General features: G+C 53.6%; 10 protein-coding genes across 10 annotated transcripts; 6 read left to right on the top strand and 4 right to left on the bottom strand.

Moving 5' to 3' along the window:
• Positions 1–1,018: 1,018 nt before the first annotated feature.
• Positions 1,019–1,774, top strand: GUITHDRAFT_131849 (hypothetical protein; the record flags this gene model as incomplete). The annotated part of the gene is made up of 1 exon (XM_005841777.1): positions 1,019–1,774. One exon carries the CDS (start codon positions 1,019–1,021, stop codon positions 1,772–1,774), a length of 756 nt encoding a protein of 251 aa, XP_005841834.1.
• A 184-nt stretch (positions 1,775–1,958) lies between these two features.
• GUITHDRAFT_131848 (hypothetical protein) lies at positions 1,959–6,095 on the bottom strand (the record flags this gene model as incomplete). The annotated part of the gene is made up of 22 exons (XM_005841776.1): positions 1,959–1,992; positions 2,039–2,133; positions 2,284–2,370; positions 2,422–2,565; positions 2,612–2,797; positions 2,848–2,988; positions 3,040–3,141; positions 3,189–3,302; positions 3,373–3,469; positions 3,563–3,690; positions 3,748–3,813; positions 3,903–4,034; positions 4,094–4,199; positions 4,250–4,374; positions 4,460–4,537; positions 4,593–4,802; positions 4,855–5,100; positions 5,147–5,236; positions 5,399–5,485; positions 5,730–5,786; positions 5,840–5,884; positions 5,982–6,095. The coding sequence occupies 22 exons, from the start codon at positions 6,093–6,095 to the stop codon at positions 1,959–1,961; spliced, it is 2,484 nt and encodes an 827-aa protein (XP_005841833.1).
• A 2,517-nt stretch (positions 6,096–8,612) lies between these two features.
• On the top strand, positions 8,613–9,440 carry GUITHDRAFT_61751 (hypothetical protein; the record flags this gene model as incomplete). The annotated part of the gene is made up of 1 exon (XM_005841775.1): positions 8,613–9,440. A coding segment is annotated over one exon (828 nt), but the record flags the coding sequence as incomplete, so codon positions are not given.
• A 1,389-nt stretch (positions 9,441–10,829) lies between these two features.
• Positions 10,830–12,771, top strand: MCM8 (minichromosome maintenance protein 8; the record flags this gene model as incomplete). Its single annotated transcript, XM_005841774.1, has 3 exons — positions 10,830–11,318; positions 11,367–12,455; positions 12,508–12,771. The coding sequence occupies 3 exons, from the start codon at positions 10,830–10,832 to the stop codon at positions 12,769–12,771; spliced, it is 1,842 nt and encodes a 613-aa protein (XP_005841831.1).
• Positions 12,772–12,799: 28 nt separating this feature from the next.
• GUITHDRAFT_131845 (hypothetical protein) lies at positions 12,800–13,858 on the bottom strand (the record flags this gene model as incomplete). Its single annotated transcript, XM_005841773.1, has 1 exon — positions 12,800–13,858. The coding sequence occupies one exon, from the start codon at positions 13,856–13,858 to the stop codon at positions 12,800–12,802; it is 1,059 nt and encodes a 352-aa protein (XP_005841830.1).
• Positions 13,859–14,846: 988 nt separating this feature from the next.
• GUITHDRAFT_131844 (hypothetical protein) lies at positions 14,847–15,816 on the top strand (the record flags this gene model as incomplete). Its single annotated transcript, XM_005841772.1, has 6 exons — positions 14,847–15,246; positions 15,293–15,345; positions 15,404–15,439; positions 15,491–15,556; positions 15,604–15,734; positions 15,780–15,816. 6 exons carry the CDS (start codon positions 14,847–14,849, stop codon positions 15,814–15,816), a joined length of 723 nt encoding a protein of 240 aa, XP_005841829.1.
• Positions 15,817–16,752: 936 nt separating this feature from the next.
• On the top strand, positions 16,753–19,287 carry GUITHDRAFT_99499 (hypothetical protein; the record flags this gene model as incomplete). The annotated part of the gene is made up of 4 exons (XM_005841771.1): positions 16,753–18,369; positions 18,786–18,902; positions 18,947–19,068; positions 19,122–19,287. 4 exons carry the CDS (start codon positions 16,753–16,755, stop codon positions 19,285–19,287), a joined length of 2,022 nt encoding a protein of 673 aa, XP_005841828.1.
• Positions 19,256–20,330, bottom strand: GUITHDRAFT_149880 (hypothetical protein). The gene has a single exon (XM_005841770.1). It carries the CDS (start codon positions 20,221–20,223, stop codon positions 19,309–19,311), a length of 915 nt encoding a protein of 304 aa, XP_005841827.1. The 5' UTR covers positions 20,224–20,330; the 3' UTR covers positions 19,256–19,308.
• A 1,981-nt stretch (positions 20,331–22,311) lies between these two features.
• Positions 22,312–23,852, top strand: GUITHDRAFT_99497 (hypothetical protein; the record flags this gene model as incomplete). The annotated part of the gene is made up of 4 exons (XM_005841769.1): positions 22,312–22,459; positions 22,656–22,802; positions 22,848–23,213; positions 23,266–23,852. The coding sequence occupies 4 exons, from the start codon at positions 22,312–22,314 to the stop codon at positions 23,850–23,852; spliced, it is 1,248 nt and encodes a 415-aa protein (XP_005841826.1).
• Positions 23,853–24,307: 455 nt separating this feature from the next.
• GUITHDRAFT_99496 (hypothetical protein) lies at positions 24,308–25,503 on the bottom strand (the record flags this gene model as incomplete). Its single annotated transcript, XM_005841768.1, has 10 exons — positions 24,308–24,414; positions 24,473–24,539; positions 24,618–24,753; positions 24,836–24,876; positions 24,926–24,968; positions 25,024–25,088; positions 25,135–25,178; positions 25,233–25,321; positions 25,373–25,427; positions 25,482–25,503. The coding sequence occupies 10 exons, from the start codon at positions 25,501–25,503 to the stop codon at positions 24,308–24,310; spliced, it is 669 nt and encodes a 222-aa protein (XP_005841825.1).
• Positions 25,504–25,854: the final 351 nt, after the last annotated feature.

Genomic DNA, 25,854 nt, shown 5'->3' with positions numbered 1-25,854 from the left:
GCAATAATATCAAACACTCCATCAACCGTAGCCACCACCCCACCCTCATTCTTAACCCTTTTAACACCACGTACCCCAATTTTTCGCTCATGACCCCTCCTTCAACTTAGTCACATTGATTTACTTGCGTACACTTGTTCACCACCCAGCAAATATACAGTAAAAGAGCGGCCCGAGTGTCGAAGTACCCCTGATCATGGTACCTACCCTGACACAATCACATCCAGCATATACCCCCTACCCCTCATAAAAGAGCATTACCCCTCGTATTTTCACCCCTACCCCTAGATTCAACCGGTTATGTTCCCAGTCTCCCACGTAAAAAATCTATTACTTTTCGACCCCCAAGTCCACCCCACCCTCACAAATCTTGACGGACCCCTCTAAACCTATTGTAAGTACCCCACCCTCCTCGGATCTTCAGCTGAAACGTGACAGGGTGCTGTTGCCTACCAGAAATCACACAGAAAGGAGTCACCCCACCCCCTGCTATTCCTTCTTCAGTCTTAAATCCCCTACCCCTTATACTCCCATAAAATCATACAATCATAACCCCCTCCTTTACTACCCCTACCACTACTTTACCCCCCTGAGTTTTTCTCATCTCTTCCGCCTACTCCTGCTCCTATCTCCTTCCATCCTCACATCCGCCTACCCCACCCCCACCCCACCCCCTCCCTTCCCTCCCCGCTCCCCCTTCTGCCTATACCTATGTCTTTCGTGTTGAGTCATCAAACTTCTTCATGCAGCACCCCCTCCTCTCCCCCCACCCCTTCCTGACCTGGAATCAGCACCGGTCAGACCTCGACTAGTCCATCCCTCCTGCCTGTACATAAACCTAGCAATCTTGTGTTGATATATATCCCTCTCTTCCCGCGTTTTCTCACTCTTTGTTCATCCTTCCTGTCTCTCCATTTAATTTCTCTCCTTCGTTCACAGATCAGGTTCCTCTCGATATCGAACATCCTCTCTCTTGCGTGCGTCTCTCTTTTCCTCACGAGTCGATAAAGCAGTGAACATGTGTGCTTCTAAGATCTGGAACCATTCTTTCCTTGCACACGACACGATCGCTCTCAGATGCAGTGAGAGTCCAGGGATGATTGACAACCACAAGGCAGTCTCAGCAGCTTCACCAGGACGGAAGAGGAAGCTTGACGGCAAGGAGGTTCAGTTTAGCCACACATGCTCGATACGGAAGTACCGGTACCATCCCTACCGAGAAGACACCTACCAAGAGGTCGCCGCGGACGAGGGCTCGGACGACGAGCTCCCGATGCGCAGGGCGCGCTTGGATTTCTCAGAGCAGACGAGGCTCAAGGATGGGCCGAGGGTTTCCTGCCTGCTCGTCAAGAAGCTGATTGAAAGTCTGGTGGCGAGGAAGATAAGGGACAGCCGAAGCTTCCTGGAGTGCCTGATCAAGACGATGCTCGCGTGCAAGGGAACGGGCAGCCCCGAGCCCGCTGAGGTCGATTACTCCAAGATCGAGTTCGAGATCCTCCTCCTGACGAGCAAAGCTCTCCTGCACCAGGAGCTGCTGGAGGAGGTGGACCAGCGCATGTCCAGGATGATCGCGAGGATCGAGCGGCAGGGTGTCATCGGGGTCCTGCCGGGCTGCCTGCACTTGGACAAGACGTTCATACCCCCATTGCGATATCTGCGGGTGCAGCTGAGCCAGACCAGAGGGATGATCCATTCCAGGAAGCCTCAGTTGGAGGCCAAAGACGAGCCGGCGAGGCTGCAGATCAATGGCAACCTGTTGCTAGTGCAGATGTAGGGTTTAGGCTCGTTTGAGATAAAGACTTGGTGACATGACTTCATACATGCGCCTTGACAAAAATGAAACATAGAACATCAGCAACGTCAGGCATCTCACTCCTATCCATCCATCCATCCATCCATCCATCCATCCATCACTATCTCTCTTGCTGTGCTTGATTTGATGTGGCGCGCGTTCGAGATCAGTGCCGAGTCTCCCCAATCTTCTCTCGATATCTGTGCAAACATGGCTCAACGAAGCAGAGGAGCATGGTGACAGCACCTGTTGCCGACGCGCGACTGGACGATGGACTTGCGGAGAGCCTTGATCTGCCGGACAAGAACGTCCTCCCTGTCGCAGTTCTTGTTGATGGAAGCCTGTAGAGACAACTTTATGTCACCCGAATGTTCACGATAGAGGAAAAAATGCCAAGCTCGTGGTTTGCAGGCAGGTCGGCGAGGAAGCAAGACAAGAAAAGTGAAGGGAGCGAGAGGAGAGGGCAAGAGTGCTAGAGTCAGTGAGTTCACCTCCATGCCAGCGATCAGCTTGTCAAACTCTGACTTCTCTGCTCTCAGGACTCCCTGTTGCTCCCGGGCGTTGCTGGCGGCGTGCCTCTGCGACTGATATCACGAGGGAGACAAGTAGAGCACGAGGCTGTTGGGGACCTGGTCGGAGAGCTGCTGGATCACTTCATCGAGCTCTTCCTGGAGGACTTGGCGGCTTTCCATGAGAGCAGAAAGAGCTCTCTCCTCCTTCTTCAACTTAGCCTGGCACTCTTTGCGTCTGCTCCTCCAGTCAAGATCTTTTGTCTGCGCCATCTCATCAGTTCGATTAAAAGGAGCCAGTCCTTCGAACCTCCCAGTCAGCCTTGAGAGTGACAGACTTCTCCTCAAACTCTGATGCCGCGTCGTCTGCTTCCAAGATCTTGCCGTCCAGCGCCTGCATGGTGGCAGCTAGGCTCGCAACCTCGGCTTCACTGCTCGCCAGCTTCTCTTGCACATCCCTGAGCTTCTTCTCCACGTGCTGCTTATGGAGGACGATCTGTCATGCATAGGAGTCAGCTGGGGAGACGCTGAGAGAGTTAGCAAGACCTTGTCCTTGAGCTCGATGACAGCCTTCAGCCCATCCTGCACGATGCTCTCATCCTCGCTCTGCTCGTTGAGCTGCTGCGACCCTTTCTTCTTCAGCTCCGCCAGCTCTTCCTCCAGCTGGAGCTTCTCCTCGTGCTTCTCCTACACGGCAGCCAAGTCATCATCAGCGGGATCGCCGACTCGCTGCCTCACCTGTAGGCGCATGAAGGAGTGCTCCTCGAACTCCCTCACCCACTCCAGCTCGGCCTCATAAAGTTTGCGCTCTTGCTCGAGGGGGGTGACAGACTTCTTCGACTGCAGCCAGACACATCAGCATCGCTCTCATTCCAGCTGGTGGGCACCTGCTTCACACGTGCATGGACGACCACCCGCTGCCCGTCCAACTGTCTCTGTTCGCCTTCGAGCTTCACCCTCTTAGCTAGGAGGACCTCAACCTTCTCATCGATCTCCTTGACCTGCAGGAGCACACAAAGAGCATGGCCATCGTCAAATGGGGCATTGGCGCAAGGCGGCAGCAGAGGAGACCTTGGAGTTGAGACGAGCAGCTTCGTTCATCGCTTCCCGCTGAGTCTTCCCTCGTGTGTCTCTCACTGCTGCTCGTTCTTTTTGCACCTCGTGCAGCCTGAGAGAACAAGTGAAAATGAGGAGGAGGTGAGTACAGCGGGAGAAGGTTTGAGAGGTGTGGGGATTGAGCAGTTGCATGTGATGAGCTTACCTAGACTCGATGGAGTGCAGTGATTGTCTGAGGGCTTCAATGTCCTCCTCGAGGCGAGCTCGCGCTTCGCTCTCCTCCAACGTCTCAAGAGCTTCCTCGCTGCTCGCCAGAGTTCTCTGAGCGATGACCTACGGCGGGATCAGCACTTCCCGTGCAAGCGTCCTTTGACTCCTCCTCTCGCGAACCTGCTCGGTCGCCACAGCATTTGCTGATGTCTCGATGGCTCTCAGGCTGGAGTTCAGATTGTCAACCTGCGACAAGTTTCACCGGTAGAAAATCGCATGGACAGCCCCGGAAATGATTGAAGAAGAAAGGGAACACGGGGGGCAAGGGGGAAGACCTTGTCTTGACAGACTTGATGCACTTCGTCGCGTTGCCGCTCAAGCGAAGCCTTTGCCTCCTCCAGCTCGTCGATCTCGATCTGTATCGTCCGGATCTTCGACTCAACCTCGTCTGTCTTCTCCTTGAGCTCCTGTAACAGCCACTAGGTTCACAACCCCCTTCGCTCTTCACCCTCGTCCTCGCCCACACCTCGTCCATGTTGTTCTGATCTTCAATGACCGATTTCTGCGCGTTCAGGTTGCCGTTGGCAATCTCGAGCTTTGATCGGATTCTCTCCCCATGACCCACAAGATGACTGGCAGAAATAGTCACATCCTTATTCCTCCATACCACCATCCTCCAGACCTTCTCGCCCTTTCTTCTGCATCCACCTGGGCTACCGCCCCTCCCACAAGCATCTCTTGATCGATGGAGATGCGCTTCCAGTACTTATTGAGATCCTTCCCCTCGTCTTGCACTTCTTTCAAAGTCTGCAATATTGTGTCTCACGAGAACCATCGGTTGAAATCATGAAGCGACCTTCTCCATGGTGGACACACGTTTTGTAACTTCTACCTCACCAACAACGAGATCTTGCAAGTGTTTGCTAAGCCTCAGATGCTCTCGCTGTCGCTTGCTTACAGATTCCTCCGACTGGGCGGGGAAGAAGCGAGTCACGAAAAAACACGAGGATACAGTTTGGAAGGACCTTCTTGTGTGAAGTACGAATCTCTTCCTCAAGAGCTCGCCAGATATCGCTCGTTTTGTTTTCCACCTTGACCGTATTGCTGAAAGTCTGCTCATCCGAGATGTACTTTGAGACGGCAGCGCGTCTCTCCAGGTCAAGGTCTGAGAGCATGTGCTCGCACTGTTCAATGTGATTTTTCGTAAGGGAAATCTTTCCATCATGCTCTTGCAGCTATAAGACAGACAGAGAGTGAGGGCACGATATCATCGAGGAGATTGTTCACCTTTGCTGTTCTTTTGTGAAACACTTCCTCGAGTGCTTTGATCCAGGTGTTTGCTTGCTCTTCTCCTTCATGGCATTCCGACATGGAGGAGCCAAGCTCGCTGCTCTGCTGCTTCCTCAGGCGCAGCAAAACCTCGTCAGCAGAGATCCTAGATCGAACTTCTTGAAGCTCTTTCTCTTTTTCTATCAGTTCCTGCTTTAGTTTTTTCCTTTGCTCCCTCCTTGCCATCTTAGCGTCTTCTTTCGGCTGTAGAGATGTCAATATCCAACAGGTGCACTCCATGCCTCCACACCTGTGAGCGAAGAATGGCTCCTTGTGGCTCCTGGGGGGCATACTCATCGCCATCCTCGCCAAGAGCAGGAGGAGCCTCCCATTCCTCGTCCTGCTCAACCCGAGGTCATCCTGATCCTCGCCGTCAGAACTGGCGTACCATGGGGGTCTCTTCATCGTCAGAGTCGATGTCTTCCCAGTCTTCGATGTCATCATCATCATCTACTTGCAGCAAGCAGCTCAGCTGCAGAGGAACGCTCCAGAACCTTCAAACCTGGTCGAGACCCTCCCAGCGCATTGGATCCAGCAAGGTACGGCCTGTCGCTCCTGGGCCGGTCTTGATAGGAGGGCCCACCCGCACCTGGGGACAGACGAGATGAATCAGGAGGACGAGGCCCTGACGGCAGACGCTCACCCAGCTTCGTGCGAGATGAAACCCGTCTCGGGCTTGTCGATCCCCTGGAGGCGCGGCCCTCGGGGGTGATGGATCTCACTCCGATTGAGGACGGCCGGTCTCTTCCTGTTTTGCCAAGTCATCAGACTCATGAGCATAGCACACAAGTCTTCAATTCCAGACCCGTTGAGCGCGGGCGGCGCGAGCGCACAGATCTCGGCCGGTAATCCTCTTCGTCGTCCAGGGGGATGTCCTCCATGTTGGCAGCCTGTCGCTCAATGATTTCCGTCCGAGGAGACATCCCAGGCATCCAAGTATCACCTGGCTCAGCACCGGGCCGAGTTTCTTCTTCCTCTTGACCATCAACTGCGAGAACTTCAGGGGCGCAACGCACTCGTCGCGCGAAGTCACGACGCATCGTGGCGTCAGAGTGCAGCAAGTAAAGAGGAGGCCCGTGACTCACCTCGTTGAGAGCACCGACGAGATCATTGAGAGGATCTCGCCATAACAGAGGCTGGTCGTCTTCGTGCCCTTCATAGCGGAAGACGCACCCTTCCCCCCCCTCCATTCCCGCCATCGCCGCGGTCTCTAATTCTGGCACAAAGATCGTTACGGCCGGTTACAGGACTGGGCCGGATTGTTGCCGGGCGGCCGACGACCGGGCCCCGGCCCACCCTTTCATGATCCGATGCCAGATAACGGTAACTGTTTTGTAACCGTTCCGCACCGACCACTTTCCGTTCTGTTCACTTCCATGCTGGTGACGAGAGAAGATTCTATCACTCTAGGGTCCAAGTCAAGGGGTGTAGTCACAAGGCACTCCTCAGCGATGAGAAATCTACCTTGATGATATCAGCATAATGATTCAAGTATGATTTTGGTGAGGTAGACCCTATAGGGTTGTAATGATCGTTCTTCGCACAGGCACCATGGGGGTGGGGGTTGACAACTGAGGTCACCATGGGACTACCCATGGTCGATGCAACTTTCACCCACTTCATGAGGGGTGGTAGGATGGGGGTGACTTGAAAGGGGGTGGAGGGGGGGGCGGGGTAGTGATTGAACCATAATTTGTACCGACCGACAGGTTACCAATATTCTACCAAGATTTGTACCGAACGGCAAAATGGGGTGGGGTACAGGGGACCCTCAGGTGCTCGAAGTTATCAAATCTTTTTGACCCACCCACCATATTCACAGCAGACAAAGTATGAAACCATGGGGTACTGGTGAGTTCACCACCCCAGCAGCTGGTTCCCCGGGAATCGAGATCAAACAACCCGAAAGGGACCGGTGGAAGGATATCAACGTACGTTGGTGACCACCCCAGTGTTTAGGAGGAATAGACACAGTAGTGTAGACGGGTACGGGGTGCTGTGAAGCGGTATAGTGGGAGGATATCCCCGGTACTGTGATTGAGACTCTTATATGTGGGTGGGTAGATTAGTGATTTGAAGGTGGGGGGAGGGGGGTATTAATGTTGACAATTTGGAAACTTTTCGGGGAGGGTGGGGTCCTCCAATATAAGGTAGGGGTGGTGACATTTGTACCAGATCAAAGGAATTTTCTCACCAGGGTACATGAAGGAAGTTCATCCTGCCTTGCACCGGTGGAATGTTGAACTGGTGAGCGGTAGCAAATGGCCTTGTGCCAAGAGGAGATATTTATTATATCGAGATCCAATCTATTCGTATGATGGTTGGACATACAGGGTCCGCGATGAGGCAATTCATGTCTCGGGTGATTGAAGGGGCTCTCCATGGGTGGGTACGGCACGGGGGACGGGGCGTTACACCTTTTAGTCAAATGTGTTGTAAAGCAAGAGTAGAAACCACAGCGTTTCGGGAAGACTGCCAGATGGACGGAAAACACTTGTATAGCGAAAGGATCTTTTAAAACAACGTTACACTCTACAAAGTTTTTAAGACAGCCTGACAAACGAAACGATCAGACCACACTGAGCTGTGTAGTTAACCTCAAATACGCAAATAATCAGGTAACTTAGCAAATTATCGACTATTTCTGGTACAAATGGTCGACTATCCAGAACATTTCGGGACTGCAGGTCTTAATAGACAGTCGTATAGCTTACTTTAGTTAACGTCGTCGACGCCGGACGAGAGCATGACCACCAAAATTCCGCAGGGATTTCCTGCAGAGAGCGAGAGTCCAGGTTGAGGTACAAAATTTAGAATATACAAAATGACATCATTATATTGAGTAATATATTACTATAATGTTTCAGTCTCAGGATGGTATATTGATGGGTATTAGGTGGGCTATTTCAAAAGATCTTCGTTGAATCGTAGCCGTACTGAAGCTGTCGTCGACTGAGGTGTCCCAGGTTGAGGCAAGATTTGCACGGAAGCAGGGAACGACACAAGCAAGCGTGCGCAGCAGAGGAACCTGGAAAGAGGGGAAAGGGGACCAGCAGCCTGTCCCTGAAGTATCGACGCTCTCGAATCCGACCTTTTAGTCTTGCCTTGTTGTTCTCTCCCTGGTCAGTGCCGTATTCAGCGTTACAGCAAGGCCTCCTCAGTTTGCAGTTTGCGTTCCTACCTGTTTAAGCACGTGAAGCACGGGTCTTTTGGGTGCATCCAGGCAAGAAATCCTTGCGTATTAAACCAGCAACATCATGTTTGAAGAAATGGTGTCGCGTGAGTTTTTTGGATTTCGCTGGATCACGTGCGCAAGAAAGCCCAACCCCGTCAAACTGGATCTCAACGACATCTGTTCTGGACAGAGGAAAAGGTGATTCTGTTGCATGTTTGCAATACATAGATCTCTTACACATTTTTACAGGGCTTTTAGGCATCGGTATGAGGACGATGACATTGTTGTCGACGGGAACGGTTTGCAGTACTCTTCGCCGTCAGGATCTGCCAAGAATGCACCTAAATTCGACGACGATGCGCTTTCCGAGGCTTCAACTGGGATGCATGACTCATGTGATGTCTTGGAGCTTCGCAATTTTGATCAAAAGATGAGGTTACGTGATAATCAGAACTTGCATGGGTCTGCATTTTCGCATTCGATCATCTCCCACAATGCAACAGACTGGAACCGAAGGTTTGATAACAACGCGAACTTTGATGATATTGTAAAGGTTCAACCAATTGGTCGTGGATGTGGCGGAGAAGTATGGAAATGTGTGAACAAATTGCAAAGCAAAGGATCTGTGCTTGCTTTGAAGGAAATTCCAACTGATTGCGGTGAGGATCGCATGAAATTGATTGCTCACGAGGCCAAAGTCAACTATCGAATCGCGCACCCGATGATCGTGAAGTGCCATGCAGTTCGTTACGTTGATAATTGTTTTCACCTGCTCATGGAGTACATGGATGCTGGCTCCCTGTTGGACTTGCTCAAGGCGGCGAATGGAAGGAGGATCCCTGAGTTGGCCTTGGCCCACGTCGGCAAGTGCATGTTGCAAGCGATTGGCTACCTGCATGATGAATTAAGAGTCATTCATCGTGATATCAAGCCAGGTAACGTGCTTTTGTCACGCGATGGTTGCGTCAAGCTTGGAGACCTTGGCGTCAGTGCAACTGTCGAGAACACAAGTTCCTTGTCTGAATGGGTTGGGACTGTGACCTACATGTCTCCAGAGCGGATGACGGGTGAATCCTACTCAATGGAATCTGACATTTGGAGTGTTGGTCTTGTGATCGCAGAGTGTGCGATGTCGCATTATCCGTACACCATCGAAGTAGAAGACAATGGTGCGATTTTGCGCAAGAGCAAAGATCTGCAGTTCTGGGATCTTCTGGACCTCGTTATATCGGGACCTACTCCCGCAGAAAAGATTGCAAGGATCTCCGAGAACTCCAAGCTTGTCGATTTTGTTGACAAGTGCATGGAACGAGACCCTGACTTGCGGCCATCGGCACGGAAGCTTCAATCCCACGGGTTTGTGCAGCGTGAGAACTGTTTGACTGGAATGTCACAATTGGTGAAATGGATTGGATTGGTGAAGCCACAGGATAATTAGAGATGTACATATGTTTATTCATTCATTCGTCTTTCTTGTATTTTCATTAAATTTTTAATCAAGGACTGAGACTATTTCCGACACTCTTACTTTGTTAGGCACTACCGTACTCAGCCGGAGCGGGGCTCCGAGGCTCAGTGGTACTAGTGACCGACTCAGCCGCTGTGCGGCCGCGTCACACTGACTGTACGGTACCGTCGGACAGTGACTCGGCGACTGACTGTGAGTCGGACGCCCCGCCGGCACCGCTATCCGATCATAGTATGATCCGATCACTGGCACTGATCGGATCCGCCTCGGCCCGGATAGCCTATGCATGATCATGAGTCCCGTTGGCAGCTGAGCGCGGCGCGCGTCCCGGCGTCGCCGGGCCAGCGGCGGCGGCTCGGACTCGGACTCTCGGGTCGCCGGGCTCCCGGCCGCCGTCTATGCCATCAGGCCAGGTTTCAAGTTTCCGAAGCCCGCCGGGCCGGCTTCAAGGCTTCGAGCCTGGCAGGCCACAAACCAGGCTATTTCCCGCCAAATGGCTTGTGCGGAATGGAGGGAGCCCCAGACTGGGAAATGGAGGGAGGGAGGGAGTGAGGTCGAGGGAAGGGATACCTAGGTTGAAAAAGGAAAGAATTTCAATGACAGTGAAGTGTCTGCATATGGATATCAACCTCACGAGAAAGATTCAACACTGCGTTCTTTCTTCTGTGCAGCAAATCTGATGATGTTGCTTGGTTATCGTACCAACCATTGAAACTTCAGTACATTCGTAGATGTAGCTCAAAGCACAATATAGATCTTTCTGTTTGGTCGTTCGAGTTGCTGTCTCTGAAGATAACTGTATTATTTCATCCAGAGCATGACAGCGCCCCGAGGATGGGATTTGTATCTTCCGCAAGAGAGCTACTCCAGGGTTTGACTCAGATGCATGGAAGCTCAGCTTTTAATCATCTGCGCAGGACCATCACCTAGTTCCGATTATACAAGGTCTGTCTAGATGGTTCCGCGGCCCTGGAAGAAGAATCTTAAAGCAGGTGCACAAGATCTTTGCTGGTTCGGCACATGTTCCGATCTTTTGACGGATACATGTAGATTGATCCCGACAACCTGACCTCGGTTTCATTTGAATATAACGAGCTGCTCCAATGCCCTGTCGAAGGTTTGTCTTGGGCCATTAATGAACGGCCGCAAGAAGCGATTGCCGCGCTGGGACTGGCAGTGTTTGAAGCACTCTTTGTAAGTGAACGAGGAGTCGAGGACAGTCAAGATCTGTACCCTGCTCCATCGAGAAAAATCGCAGTCCGATTCGTAAACTACGAACCAGTCACACCGATGAAGTTTCTCAAGTCCAACTGCATCGGAAAATTTGTCTGCGTGCGCGGAACAGTTATCCGTGTCAGCACCATCAAGCCGATATTGCTGTCGATGAATTTTCTTTGTGCAAAATGTGGAGGAGAAAAAAGTGTTGCAATGAGCGATGGGAAGTTTGACTGCCCGGGTTCTTGTTTCGTCTGCAAGAACAAGTCGATGATCCCAGATCGAAACTCTGCCATCACTACAGACTGGCAAAAGGTGAGACTTCAAGAAATCGTTACAGATGAGAGCAGGGAGGACGGCAGGATGCCAAGAACAATAGAGTGTGAGCTTACAGATGATTTGGTTGACAAATGTATCCCTGGCGATGAAATAGCAATATCTGGAATCGTCAAGGTTGTTAGTACGGATGGCGATGGAGGGCACCGGGGAAAGAACAAATGCCTCTTCCTTTTGTATATTGAGGCAAACTCGATTTCAAATTCTAAGAAGGCCTCAGGAGATAAGGTTTCACAAAATTTGTGTAGTTTGATATCTTCTAATTGTTGATTACAGAGTGACACACTCGTGTTCACTTCAAAAGACTTGAAGGCAGTGAAGGAAATCGCCAACGACTCGGATACATTTAAGTTGATAGTGAACTCGATTTGCCCAAGTATCTATGGGCATGAGGTTGTGAAGATGGCCCTAGCGCTTGCTTTGTTTGGTGGATGCCAGAAAAACGGCGAAGAAAAGAACAAATTGGCGGTTCGCGGCGACCCTCACATTCTGATAGTTGGTGAACCAGGCCTTGGTAAAAGTCAAATGCTGCAGGCTGTTTCAGTGCTAGCTCCTCGAGGTGTTTATGTATGTGGCAACACAACATCAACGGCCGGACTTACGGTGACAGTGGGCAAGGACTCTGGATCAGGAGACTTTTCGCTGGAGGCTGGTGCTCTGGTACTAGGGGATCAAGGTGTTTGTTGTATCGATGAATTCGACAAGATGGGAGGAGAACAACAAGCTCTCCTTGAAGCAATGGAGCAACAGAGTATATCTGTGGCTAAAGCGGGTATTGTTTGTAGCTTGTCTGCAAGATCTGCGGTTATTGCAGCTGCCAATCCAATCGGGGGACATTACAATCGGGCGAAAACGGTTTGCGAAAACCTGAAAATGAGTAGGGCAATCATGTCAAGATTTGATGTGATATTTATCTTGTTGGACAATCCTGATATGGAAAGAGATCAAATGCTCTCCGAACATGTCATGGCAATGCATCGGGGCCCAAAGACTGAAAACTCAAACAACCCAAGAAAGTATGGTTTGGAAAGTAGCAGCTCGCAAGTGTCCCCATCTTTGTCACAGCGTTTACAAATTCAACCGGGTGAGGTTTGGGATCCATTGCCACCAGTGATTTTTCGAAAATATATAGCCTATGCAAGAAAATACTGCAGACCAAGGTTAAGTGAAGGTGCAAAGTCTGTCATTCAATCGTTTTACTTGGAACTTCGCAAGAGAAAAAATCAAATGGACAGTACGCCTATAACGACGAGACAGTTGGAAGCTCTGATCAGATTAGCTGAAGCACGAGCTAAACTTGAATTGCAAGAAACGGTTTCAGCGGAACACGCTATGGATGTTGTAAATTTATTGAGAGAAAGTTTGGTGAGTAATACCACCTGGCTTTCAAGAAGCTCTAACACATTTCTTCAAATAGATGGATACATTGACAGATGATCTTGGAAAAATAGATTTCGGCAGGACCAGCGGGATGGGCAGGAACAAGGAGGTCCAGAAGATGTTGAAAGCTATTCACAGAACAGCTGAGCGAGACTGTAAAACTTTGTTCACTGTTGAAGAATTGCGAAAGATAGCTCTAGAGATAGGAATAAGGAGAGCAGATGAAATCATTGAGACATTGAACCTGAACATGGTTCTCTTGATGAAAGGGAACCGAACGTATCAGCTACAAACATATTGAAATCGTATTGTTTTTTAAAATAGTCCACCTAAATTCTTGCTGTCAGATTGGTATCATCGTAAGGCCTGTTTGTGTAAACTCGCGGGGCTGAGCCGAACGAGTCTGCCGTCTCAATCTGCACAGTAAGTTCTGTCACGGCCCCTGCAAATCGGTTGCGAATCCGGTTCAAGATTTCTTGTGTGTCGACCTGACTGCGAAGTCGGACAGCGACAGTCCCCACACTGACTCCGGGCGATTGCACCCAGAAATGCTCGCTAGAGCACTCGACGACTTCTTCGAACGTAGCTATCTCCCTCGTGGCCTTGTCGAAGGCTGCTCTCGGTCCAGCTGGGGCTTTTTGAAGCAAGATGGGACAAGTGCGGGTGACAATCTGATGCAATGCTGGGATGACCATGAGGATTAGGAAAAATCCAGCAATCGAGTCCACAGCATTCAGCTTGGTCCATCTCAGCATGAACGATGAAGCAACAATCATCAAGGATGTGAGAAAGTTCAAGATCAAGCGCCTCCTTCCCAACACTGCGAGCAGCGACTTGGAACCAGTGTCCGTGTTGGTTTGATACACATAGTTGTAACGGTTTGAAAACTGTTTTGCCCTGTGTGCCATAGTGACGATAGCAAGGAAGAAAGTGGCAAACAGGCAGGACGGCACAGTAAGATCAGTGGTGTGAAGGTGATTCTGTTCGAAATCACAAGGGGCGTTGTCTCGTGCAGGTGTCGTATATTTCAACCGCACCAACGCGTCGATCGCAAGGGTTGAGCACAGCATGACGATCACGGTAGCACAGCAATATTCCAGGAGGATCGGGAATCGGCCATACCCGTACGTGAAGACCGTGTCTGCCGGCTTCCGCTGATAGAAGGATGACAATATCCTTGATGCTCCTTCGATGAATTCGATGGCAACATGGAAGGAATGCGCCTTCAACAGGACGCTCCCAACATGTTCGGCATAAACATATTCACTCAGAAGCAGGGTCGCCTGCAGGCAGCTGATGAAGGAGAAAATGTTCAAGTACTCCTTGTAAGGCTGCAAAATTGCAGCCCCCCTTCTCAGCCCCTTAGAACTCAGGAACTTGGGCAGCATGGCCCTGTAGCAGTGTAGGCAGATGAGCTCTGCTCGAGATGCACTCTCAAGAGATAGGCAGTAGGGGAGCAAGGAGATCAAGTCACTTCCTCGGTCGCTCCTCGTCCCCCCTCCCCACCATTGCGACGGCACACCCCCATGCTGCGCAATCGCTGGCAGGCTCACCTCAGGGAAACCTTGCCCGGGGCCCGCCCGGCGGTGGCTACCGGACTGGCGCTGAGCGACGGGTGCTCCATAGCTCCATCAGACGCATGTGAAACCACCCCTACCCACTCGTTGCCAGCGTACAAATTTGCGACAACCCGTGATGGCTCCAGTTGAAACAGAGAATATTGACTTGGGGGGTAGGGGTGATGACCCACCAGGGAGGATCGTACGGCCACCCACGTTTTCAGCACATAGTACAAGTTACTGAAATTTTTGAATGTGGTTCTTGGTTGAAGATTGTTCAGAAACATACAATAAATGTATGGCTAAATTTGAAAACTGCCCATACATATTTCAATCACTTCATTCCATTGAAGCCTGAGTACCCCTGGTTGAAAAAGAGAGTCTTCCTATCCATCCTCCTTCGTTCCGCTAGGACAGCTTCCCGTCCCTGCTCGTCATCTCGCCTCGTCTCCTCTGAGCTTGTACACTCCTGTCCCCTCCCACCGCCAGTCATGCGCTCCATCATCTTCGCTTCCGCCTTGGCGGTCTCAGCTGCGTTCGCCCCTGCGCTGCAACCCTCCGCGCCCTGTAAGTACCTCGGCCTCCATTATATGAGCAGAAGCTTCAGTTCCTTGCAACATGGTCGCGTTTCAATTTGTTGTCTTCTCGCATTCATGTTTCTATCGCGTAGTCACCTTTTCGTGACTCCGATGCGTAGGTGGACTCCAGTCAAGGGCTCTCCCTTCAACCTGCTCTGCTCGCCCCCTCAGGTTGGACGGATTTGCCTAGGATTTTGTGGGAGTGACCTGGTAGCAGAGCGTCCGTGACCAAGGTACAGATGATTTCATTCCCTTTTGGAAAGGGCAAGAAAGACGATCAGGCACAGAAGAAGCCTTGGGGGAATGAGAACCCTTATCGTGTGTTCGGTGTAACTGAAGACGCCCCTTATGAGGAGGTCGAGGCTGCTTACAAAGAGCTCTGTGCTGAGAACGAAGGCAACGACAAGTACCTTATCAAGCTTGAGATGATGAAGGAAGCCATCTTCGATGATCGCCTCAAGGCGCGCATGAGTGGAGCCTTGAAGAGCAAAGTCAAGGACTCGCCCTTCGAGGCCAAACTCATTGTGAAGAAGGAGCCCTGGTGGACCAAAGTCTCTTGGTTGAAGAACTTGGTGAAAATGCCAGAGAAGAAGTATGCCATCCAAGTGTCTGCCCTCATGGGTGTCTTCATCCTTGCCGGTGACCTCTCCTCTGCCAGCGCTGACAGCGTCTAATGCTCTGCCAGGCATCGCCGCTCCTCAGCTTGCTTCTACCACCATGGGCTTTGGATTCCTTTCGGTGAGTGAGGAGGCGATTGGAACCCTGAGGACGAGCAGGCGATCTGACTGTCCGTCAGGGCATGGGATTCTTGTACAACCGTGGAACCCCTGAGGTGAAACCTCGCGTTGCCCCAATGCCGTCTTGCCTGTTGACCCCCACGCAGATCCGCAGGGACGACGCGGGCAACCCTGGTGAGATGAGGCCGGCGAATTATGGAGCTCTTGGCAAGGTGGCTGCCTCAATCCGCCCACAACGACGCATACTGACTCGCTGCAGACTGTTGTGCTGTGCATGCTGGGCGGCGGTCTGGGCTTCATGCTCGCCAATGTGCTCATGGCCAACGTCGCCCTTCCTGCATTCTTCGTAGGGGATGCTATCGTCACCACCATGTTCAACCTCGGCATCTGGTCAGTGCTCGCGCTCGCGCTCGCCTGGTGAATGACAAGCTGCAGGTTCACCGCTCTCTTCTTCCAGGTTCAAGACGTCTAGGATGGAGTTTGAAGCTGCCGGGGGGGGAGGGTTGGGGGCTGTAGGAAGTAGAAAGGAGGAGGAAAGGAAAACTGGGGTGGGAAGGGGGAAGGAAGGGGGAGGGGGACTTGGAGGAAGGCAGCGATGTTAATGTTCGGCTGTTGGAGGGGGAGGAGGGGTAGGGAACATTCGAATCGAGCCAGAGGAGATGAGATCCAAGGATGTTAAGATTAAAAATGAAGCACAGATAAACGTAGAATGCACTTCCTCCAGCCTCCCTTCCTCGTCCTCGACCTGCATGAAAACCTCCGAGGCATCTCTCCCACGAGGTCGTCACTAGCCCCTCGCTCCCTTGTCCTCTCCGTCCACTCCTCTGCAGCCATTCACGTCCGTTCTATGAGGCATGCTTGCGATCGCAGACATGGTTGTCTTCATCTCCTCCCTTGCTCGTCTCCTCCTCCCTTCTCCCGTCTCCTCCCCATCGTCCTCCCTCGGTCCCCCTAGCTCCCGGCAAAAGTTTTCATTAGAAAAAAAATACCTCTGTACATCCCCTTTCCTTGCATGGCTGCCCTGCTCGCCTCGCTCCTCACAACCTGCCTGACCCTGCCTGCCATGACTCGAGAGAGGGAGCAGTAGAGGAGGAAAGCTGTGGGGAGAGGTGAAGGAGCATCGCTGCGCATGGCTCGCCTGCTCTTCCTCGGGCTCCTCTTTGCCGCTCTGTCTGTGCATGGCCAGGTGGGTTGTGCAGGAAGCAGCGACGAGCATGAGAAGGGCGGAGGAGCTCAACGAGCTCAGGTGGGGATAGGGATCCTTAGCAAGAGCTCCCACAGAAGGAGGAGGGAGGCTATCCGCCAATCTTGGTTCCAACTGGAGGGGGTGACGAGGGGAGCGATGGTCGCCCGGTTCTTCATCGCCACCCCATCGAAGGAGAAGAGGAGGAAGAGGCTACTGCGAGAGATGGAGGAGCATCGGGACATCGTGCTCGTCCCATGCCAGGAGAGCTACTCGTCGCTCCCCCTGCAGACCCTCGCCATGCTGAGCTTCTTCTCCCTCAATGTGTCGGTCCCATGGATCGTCAAGACGGACGACGACGTCTTCATCCGGGCCAACTCGCTCCTCCTCCACCTGCAGGCCGTCGCGTCCATGTACCCGCCCCGGTCAAGAGTCTACGCAGGATGGATCGTGAGAGGAGCTAAGGTGCATCGCAACGGCAAGTGGGCGGTAAGCAAGAGGCAGCATGCGGCGGATGTCTACCCGGCATACGCGTCCGGGCCAACCTATGCACTGACGCTGCCGCTGGCGAGGAGGATCGTTGGGATGAACAAGAAGCTGCTGGAGGAGGGTGGGGAGGAGGAGATGGCGAGGTCGGTACACCTCGAGGACATCGCGACCGCCCTGTCAGTGGACCAGCTGTCGAGGTCGATGAAGGTTCACCTGCATGACGACCGCAAGTTTCACAAGGGAAGGTTCTGCGAGCCCTGGGCCCTGTCGATCCTCCTCGAGGGCGGGAGGCCCCTCCTGTTTCAAGATCAGGACCTGCTGCAGGCCATGCTTGCTCTCTCAGCCTCCGAGCGTGAGTCCTCGCTCAACGCCACGACCTCGCCTTCTGCTCCTGCTGCTCCTCTCGAGGCTGATGAGTTCTTCTGTCCCCCTGGCACTCTGCGATCTGACGTGGAGGGGAGAATCGCTTGCTCCTCGTCTCTCGGGAACCCGCGGGAGGTGAAAGATTGTGCTCCATGGCTTCATTCCGCCAGAGAGGCGCGGAGGGGCAGGGGCAGGGCCCATCCTCCCAAGTTCTGGGAGAACCTCTTCCCCGGAGGAGGAGAGCGAACTCAGCGATCAGCAGAGGAGGCTCTCCTGCGCGAGGGAAGAAGAGCGAGGGAGGACTGGGTTGCGCATGTAAGGAGCAGGGCGGCTGCTCGGGCAGCGAACCTGTCGGAGGTGGTGAGGGTGGGGTTTGCCGATGACGTCGAGATGTATCATCCTCATCTCTCCGTGCTCGGCCCGCAGGCGTGCGATGTCCCGTGCGTCTTCCTGGCTCCCCGGGCGACCAGCGACGCGCACGTTGTGGTCTACCTGGGGGACGCTGAGGTCTACCGCAAGGATGTCGGGGGGAGGAGGATTGAGAGGAGGGGGGGGCAGGAGGGGGGGCAGGGACGCCGGAAGGGGGAGGCAGCAGGGTCCGAGGAGGAGGGCGCGGGGCCCCTGAACGCTGTTGTGTTCCGCGAGGCTCTTTCCAAGTTCCCCCGGAGGGCAGCGGGCAAGTACGACTTGTTCATCGACTACAGGAGGGCCGGAGGCCTTGACCCTGCCGTCCCTCACGTCTCCTACGGCTACCTCGACGATGTGGAGAGCCTGCTGGCTGACGCCAGGCGATCTCCTCCCCTCCTCCTCCGCCCCGTCCTGATGTCTGCCGTCGTCCTCCGCTGCGGCAACCGAAGCGACGCCGGGGATCGGAGGGAGCAGAGGAGGAGGCTCGTGGAGGAGCTCTCGGGCCTCATTGAGCTGCGGTCATATGGCCAGTGCGCCAACAACGCTGAGTGGCCGAAGGATCATTACAGGGACAAGCGGCATGTGAGTAGCAACTCACGGTACGTCATCTCGACTTTTTGCTTCTCCACGCAGCCCTCTCCTCCTCCTCTTCCTCCACCTCCTCCTTCCTCTTTGTCCTCCTCCTCCTTCTTCCTCCCATCCTCCCCATACTTCACCTGCCTTTCCAACTCTGACTAGTCCCTTTCTCTTCCTGCCTTGACTGGCTTGAATTCTTTCTCATCCTATCTGGTTCTTCCTCTCTTTATCTCTCCATCCTCATTCCCTTGACCTCGACTTGCTCTCTTTCTCCCGCCATCTCGTACTTTGTTCTTCCTCCCAGCTTTTGCCTTGCCTTTGAAAACAGCCTCGACCAAGACTACGTCACAGAAAAGCTCTTTGATTGTCTCCGAGCCGTCAGTTTGCCATCCTCTCTTCTCTTCCTCTCATCTCTCTCCCAGGGCTCCATCCCTGTCGTCTCCGCCGGCTCGCACGTTCGCCAGTTTGCGCCTCCCAACAGCTCCATCTTCGTGCAAGACTTCTCCTCAGCGCAGGAGCTCGCAGACGCGATCCTCGAGGTCTGCCGCCTGCCGCCTCTTCCCTCCCCGTGACAAGAGCGCAGGTTGATCAGAGTGAGGAGATGCGAGAGGGGATGCGCGAGTGGATCTACAACTCCTCCATGCCCGGCTGGGTGGAGTGGAGGAGAACGATGAGGTCGATCGAAGGCTCGTCTGTGCGGTGCAGGTCAGGAGGCGGGGAGGGACCGGGCGGAGCTGAGGGGTCCGCAGGTTGTGCAGGGAGGTCAGGAAGCGGCTGGCTCTGCTCCACGTCCACCGCGATCCTCAGCTGAGGGATGAGGATCTTAGAGCGAGTTGGCAGGAGGCATCTGCTGGGGTATCAAGAGCAGAGGAGGAGAGGAGGAAGAAGCTTTCCGATGCGAGGAAGGTCAGAGTTGAGCTCTGAACTCTCGCTACTGTACATACACTACATGCTCCCTCCATCCTCGGAAGTTTTACATGTACCAGACGCCACGAGGCCTCGACGCTGACGGGCTTCTTCATCCTTCTTGAGCTGAGCGTACAGGGTGATGAGGTCGTCAACGGACTCTCCTTCCTTCTTGCTCATGCTTCTTGCCATCACGACGCTTCTGGTTCTCGGTCGCAGCGGGTCTCTCCTCTGCTCCCCTCTTGTGCCGGCAACTCGCCACGTAACTCTGCATCCTCGTGCGCTCTCGCGCTGCGACGTGTCAAACATCACCCGAGTCGGGCGAAGCAACTCGCGTACAAGAGGCGCACTACCCTTCCTGGCTCTCCTCGTCTCTTCCTCCGGCATCTTTTCCTTCCTCATCTCCTCCTCCGGCGTCTCCTGCTTCATCGCACTTTCCTCTGCCTCCCCGGCATCGGCCTCAGGCTTCGGTTGATCGATGGAAGTAGGAGAGAACAGGTTGTGCAGGTCCTGCTTGTACGCCTCCTCGTAGTCTTGCAGCAGCTCCTCTTGTGCTGACGCCGACACAATCTCCTCCTCCTGCTCCCGATCCGGGCCCGAGGACGATACTGACCCTCGATGCCCGCGGTTGTGCGAGCTGGAGCGGGAGAGAGCAGCGCTGAACTTGTCGACTTCGAGGCTGTCCTTGCCGTCCAAGTAGAGGAAGTGAGAGGAGGAGTCCCTCGAAACCACCGACTCCTTCCTGCTGCTCCGCCTCCTTCCTAGAGAGCTGGAGGAGGAGCTGTTCCTTTCACTGCGGGCCGGGGAGCCGGGGGAGCAGGCAGAGTAGAACTGATTCTTTTGGAACACCTTTCGGGTGAAGTGGCAGACCCAGTAGGCTGTGGTGGGCCGAATGGAGGGCATCTTGATCAGAGGTCGACGACGAAACGACTTTGACCTCTTCAGCATGAGCATCTTCGCCTCCTCCTCCCCTCTCTCAGACTCATCACTGTCATCAAGCAACTCTCCGTTGGGTCCTACTCTCTTCCTCCCTTTCCTGGGCTTCACGGAGAGCGAGCCGTCTTCTTCCTCCACGATGCAAACTCCAGGCTTCCACCGCGCGAGAGTCGTCGACCTCCACTCGTCATCATGCTCCCTGTCGAACCTCGTGAAGTACCCGGGCTCCTCCCCAAACATGCAGTCGTCCTGGTACCTCAAGAACTGAGGGTCGGCCTCAATTTCCGAGAACGCCTTCAGCGAGTACCTTCCGACATGGTGGGCAAGCTCAGCGGCCTCGTCGAACATCTTGCAGATGTCGATTGAGGCCCCGTAGTCAACCTGCTTGCTTGACCTGTGCTTGCTCGTCCATGTCCGCATGAGATCAAAGACGTTGACGCGCTCCTCCTCCTCCTCCTCCTCCTCCTTCTCCTCCTTCCTCATGATCCGGTTGCCCACCTGCAAGGAAGGCGTCAGCAGCCCTTCGGTGCCTCCTCTCCCAACCTTAGCGATCCACATAGCCTGTCCCTCCGCTACTTCATCGGGGACATAACGGCTCGCCAAGTTGGAAAGTGCCTCCGTGAACATAAGGAAGTCCATCTTCTGCGACACGAGGAGGAAGCTGGGAATCACCTCCTTGAAGTGCTGGTCCACCTCCCTCTGCGCTTCCTCCAGCGGCACGTTCTTCACCACGGCCACCAGGCATTGTCCCAGCTGCTGGAACTCGTGCTTCAGGATGTAGCTGGTGTCAAGCTCCTTCTGAACGGGCTCCAGACTCAGCCACAGCAACTTGGTCACCTCAGCAACGATGATCTGATCGTGCTCCCACGTTCGCCCCACGCAGCTCTCATCCAACCTGTAGAGGTTGTCCCCCCCCACCAGCAGAGGCCTCCACCTCAGTCCCCGCTCTCTGCCTGCCGCACTTTTCGCTTCTTCATCTACTTGTGCAATTCCTATCGTATTCTTCTTCTTAGAGAGCCTGTTCGGCCTTGGCTCTGTGCCCGAGGGCTTTTCCTTCCCGCCCTTCCCTCTTGTTCCAGGTCGCTCTGACTGACTCACGTCAGCTCTTTCCATCCTTGCTCCCCCACTCCCCCTTTCCTGCTCCCTGCCGGCTGCAGCTTGAACAACTTTTAGCCTCCCCCTGACCTAGAGGACCGTCCGAGCTGCCTGCAGGTCCTGCTCCTCTCGTGTGTCAGAGGCTCTTCTCCCTCCTTTCAAGCATCCATCGCTTCTTCTTCATCATCTGCCATGACGCCATGAAGATGCGCTGTCCTCCGCGTTTCCGTTGCCATTTCACGATGGTGCCCCGCCCGGCTTTAACTTAATTTCACTTAGTAGTAACGAGGCGAGCCCGACACCGCTCCGATTCGGTACAGTGGTACATAATTTTACTCATCCGATTCGGTAGTAACAGGGAGGGGTCAACGGTTAACTCGCAGTGAGCAGGCAGCGCCCTCAAGGGCAACCAGGTAGGGGTGGGGTAGTCGCCGGCCCCACTGACGGTGGGTGAACAAGGGGTCCGATAGTGGAGGCCGAGCCATCTCAAGGGTACCGGTAGGGACCCTACGCCTACAAATCAGCGGCGCTCAATGATCTACCCACCCCCTTTCTCCTGGCCCCCCCGGGGGTTCCAGCCAATGCGGAAGCAACTTTTTATATGTTACTACGGGACTGCCGGTCAGGACCCCCACCCCACCCTCCCCCTACTCCTTCCACGGCCGGGCATGCAGGCGGCGGTAACGAGTGTCGGGGCTTCGGAAACCTCCGATGGCTGCCGGTCAGGTTGTTCCCAGAGTGATACTGTGTGGTACCACCCACCCCATCTTTCCCCCTAGTGGAGCACAATACACCCTTCCTTTTACTCAAAGTTAAGTTAAAAATCAGTACGAGACACCCTTCCAGTCACTGAGAGCCTTCCAAACACCCCCATGATCAAACCATTCTCCTAGGAGAAAGTATCGTCTTCTGTGGGGTGGGTCCCTCGTTTACCCCAGGCCCTCCAAGCGCCGGAGTCCATCTCTTATGCACCCCACACGGAGGATGAGCTAGCCGTCAGAGCGAGCGGAGATGGGGAACGAGCTTTCATGCGCAGAAGAACAATGCATGTGCGACCCCAGGCACAAGGATGTCCACAGCGGTGGGCCGTGCGGAGTTGGGATAAACTTTCATATCGATGAAAATGGTAGCATGCGAGTCAAATCCCTCAAGCCTGGAGGTAAGTGACAGTAACTTGCGATGGAAGCCCCTCATGAAGAGATGAGCTCGTGCTCGAGCTGTGATGTGTGTCTGTTTGTATTTTTGTGCATGTTCTCCATGATGTCGATAGAATTCTCCGATGATCTTCGAAGGATTTGCATCACTGCTGCCTTGGGCTTGTGATAGCGCGCTCCTTTCTCGTGACTTGCTTGCAGGACCAGCAGATAGATGCAGGGCAATACAGCCTGGAGATGTCCTCGTGATGGTGGATGGGCAGAGCATTATGGGGCTGCCCTTGCAGTTGGTTAGTGCCAAGGTGACGGGATTGAGCCAGACGACTGTGAACTTGGGGTTCCGACGAGGTCTGTGCAGTAGAGGAGAGAAGGGGCAGCTGATGCTGACTCCAGGTGAATCGTCACGAACTATCTGCGTTTGTTTGGCGCGGGAGAGAATACCAGAGAAGGAGCAGGAGAAGGCCCTGCCAGAGGGGTTTCAGAAGAGGCAGGAGGATCCGACGTCTTGCCACGATGATCAACATCATAAGCTGGCCAACACCAAGTCTGCGGTGCCGCCAGAGTCTCTCGACGCTTTCATCTCCGAGCTGACCATCTCCCGTTACAAGCCGCTAGCAATTCTGCCCCTCACCTCTCCCTCCCATCGCAGCTCCAATAAGCTCAACCTGGAGCACAACAATGAAGGGCAGCACGCTCCTTCTCCCACCCCTGACTGGAAGATCCTGGTCGAGCTCTTCGAGGCTCGAAACTTGTTGGCAGGTGCTCTCCTGGCCTTGACTTGAGTTGCACGGCTGACTTGCTCTCCTGGCAGGTAGAGGACACTCCAAGATTTCCGCGAGTATCCTGACAATCCAGGGGGAGGAGGACGCCGGACACGTCCCAGGCGACATGATCCCTTCTCCTCCTCACTCAAACTCCCCCAACTCGATGGATGCTGGCCTACAAAACGGAGCCATGTCGCCGATCAGTCGGAATCAGGCGCTGAAACCTCAGACCCACCTGGTCGACATCCCCAACGACTCCAACAGCGTTCAATGGCATCAGATAGTGAGCATAAAGTCAGCCTACCGCCCTAGATCGTCGCGGGATGGCGAGAGTACAGACATTCCCCTCGCTGGATGCGATATGGTCAGCACGAGCCTGGACGGGCAAGCAGTGACGTTGATCGTTTCTATCCGTCTGACCTCGAGCAACTCTCCCTTTGTCTTCTGCGGTCAGGCGATCGTTCGATCGGTCTCGGCGGGGGATGAGATCAGTGGATGGTTCGACCTGCAAGATGCCGGCGGTCGACCCATGTACAATGAGCAGGGGAACCAATCAAAGCTGTACATAAACCTCTTCTATGGACAACCGCGCGACATCATCGAGAGCAACGGGAAAAAGTTCAGTATCATGTAGCCCTCGGGTCAAGATCGGTTGTATTAATCTTTTACAATAACAAACAGCAAACTAAAGTAAAACCAAGGCATGAATAGATGCATTCGTCAGCAACGAGCGCAACAGGTTGTCAATGTCAAAATCCATGGAACAGGTCTTCATGAGCGTCTAGATATCAACCTTGACGGCTCTAGACAAAATCAGAGTAAGGGCAGCGCAAACAACGTATAAAAAATTGTGAGCCCGAAGCATTCGCCCCTGCGTGAATCCCGTCAGCGGCTGAGGGAGGCTGAGGAGGAGGACAGAGTATTGGAGGAGGAGGAGGAGGACAGAGTATTGGAGGAGGAGGAGGAGGAAAGAGTATTGGAGGAGGAGGAGGAGGAGAATGGAGGATAGAGGATTTGAGGAGGAGGAGGAGGAGGAGGAGGAGGAGGAGGAGGAGAAAAATCTTCTTTCCCATGAAAGGGCCACAACAACTAGCATCTGGGGCATGCGGGACTGGAGGCAGAGGAAAGAGCATTCACGTTGTCTGTCGACGGCCTCTCCAAGTTGTTGCAGGTCCGGATGTCGTACTCTCGAAGATCTGTCTCACACTTTAGCGACTTCCTCCTCCTCCCCCCACTCCTCCAAGTGTTGGCTACCTTTGACCGGAGGGCACCGGAACTCGAGATGGACGGGGCACTTCCGGACCACGTCGTAGCAGACATCCTGGCGGGGGCTGCGTGAGAAGAGGAGGTGAAGCACACAAGATGCCTCCAGCGGCTGCTCTGCGGGGCAGGAAGCTACCTGGCAAGTCTTCATGACGCAGTCGGGGATAGCCCTTGCGTTTGTTCCTGCAGAGTCCGCGTCAGCCAACGACCCGAAATCTTGCATTAATGTTTCACTTGTAAAGTTTTCGGGGCACTCGTAGTCTTGATTGCACCTGAGGCCAGAAAGAATTCGAAGAAGTGGAAAACAATTCAGAGGTTTGTTGCACGTAGCATGTGAAAGAGCGATGTCATCACTTTCGGAACAACGCCGAACAGAGCCATCTCTTGTACGCCACCTGCCAGCTGCAGTGAGCCCCATGACCTGGCCGTCGTGATTCTCCTTACAGTGCAGTTGTCACAAGTCCAGATCCTGCTGTAGTCTCTGCAGCTGAAGGGCAGAACAAGGTTGTCATGACTGCAGCGACTGTGACAGTAGTGCGAACCTGTAGACACTGAGGGCCCTCTCAAAGTTGGCATAAACCTGGACGGCGAACGTGTTGTTGCAGCTCTGCGACTGAGGTCACGACTGGGCCGGATCAGGTCTTCAGGCTCACAGGGTTGAAGCCAAGAGCAGGGTCGTCATCGAGGTCGCACGCCACTGCAAGTCCAAGGGTCAGGCGATCATGAGCGGGAGGATGTCAAGTGGTTTGACCTGTGTAGTTGACGTAGGGGGCACACAAGAAGGTTTCTGACGTCAGACCCTGCCTCTTGAACAGGTCTGCAGTCGTGTTGCAGGAATACCTGACCTCAGATAGTGAGCCCAACAACTTGGCACCTCCGACTGTGGACTACCGTGACATGTACGCGCTTGCTCCCGGGAGTGACAAGTACAGCACAAAGGCAAAAGCTAAATTTTGAATTCAGCCTTGTTTGTTGGGGAAATGGTGAAATCAATCCTTACCGTTCATCCCGACTCTTTGCATTTCCTCCGACAATTGCCACAGCTCACTCTGGCAGAGATTTGGCAGCCCACAACTGCTTGTTTGTGTTCAGCACTTGACAATCCTGAGAATGCTATGCGTCAGCAACAGAGTCATCTTCGATAGAGTTAGACGTGATATTCGGAAGTTATGTCCTTCAATCAAGCTGTGTTCTTCTTCAACTAAGCATCAAGGTCTGCTGATGCATCCTTCCCTGAAACCGTCCAGCATCTTGAGATGGCAAAGTAACAGTTCAACAGTTTCAAGGTTTGTACTCAGCCTTCCCTCAGAACCAACCATTGAGCCTCCGTTTGTGTGAATGCAGGCAGAGAAGAGCGACAGATTTTTCTATAC

The sequence above is a fragment of the Guillardia theta genome (assembly GCF_000315625.1).
Source record: "Guillardia theta CCMP2712 unplaced genomic scaffold GUITHscaffold_2, whole genome shotgun sequence".
Taxonomy (NCBI): domain Eukaryota; class Cryptophyceae; order Pyrenomonadales; family Geminigeraceae; genus Guillardia; species Guillardia theta.
Note: the sequence above shows the minus strand (reverse complement) of the source record. Positions and strands in the feature narration are given on the sequence as shown.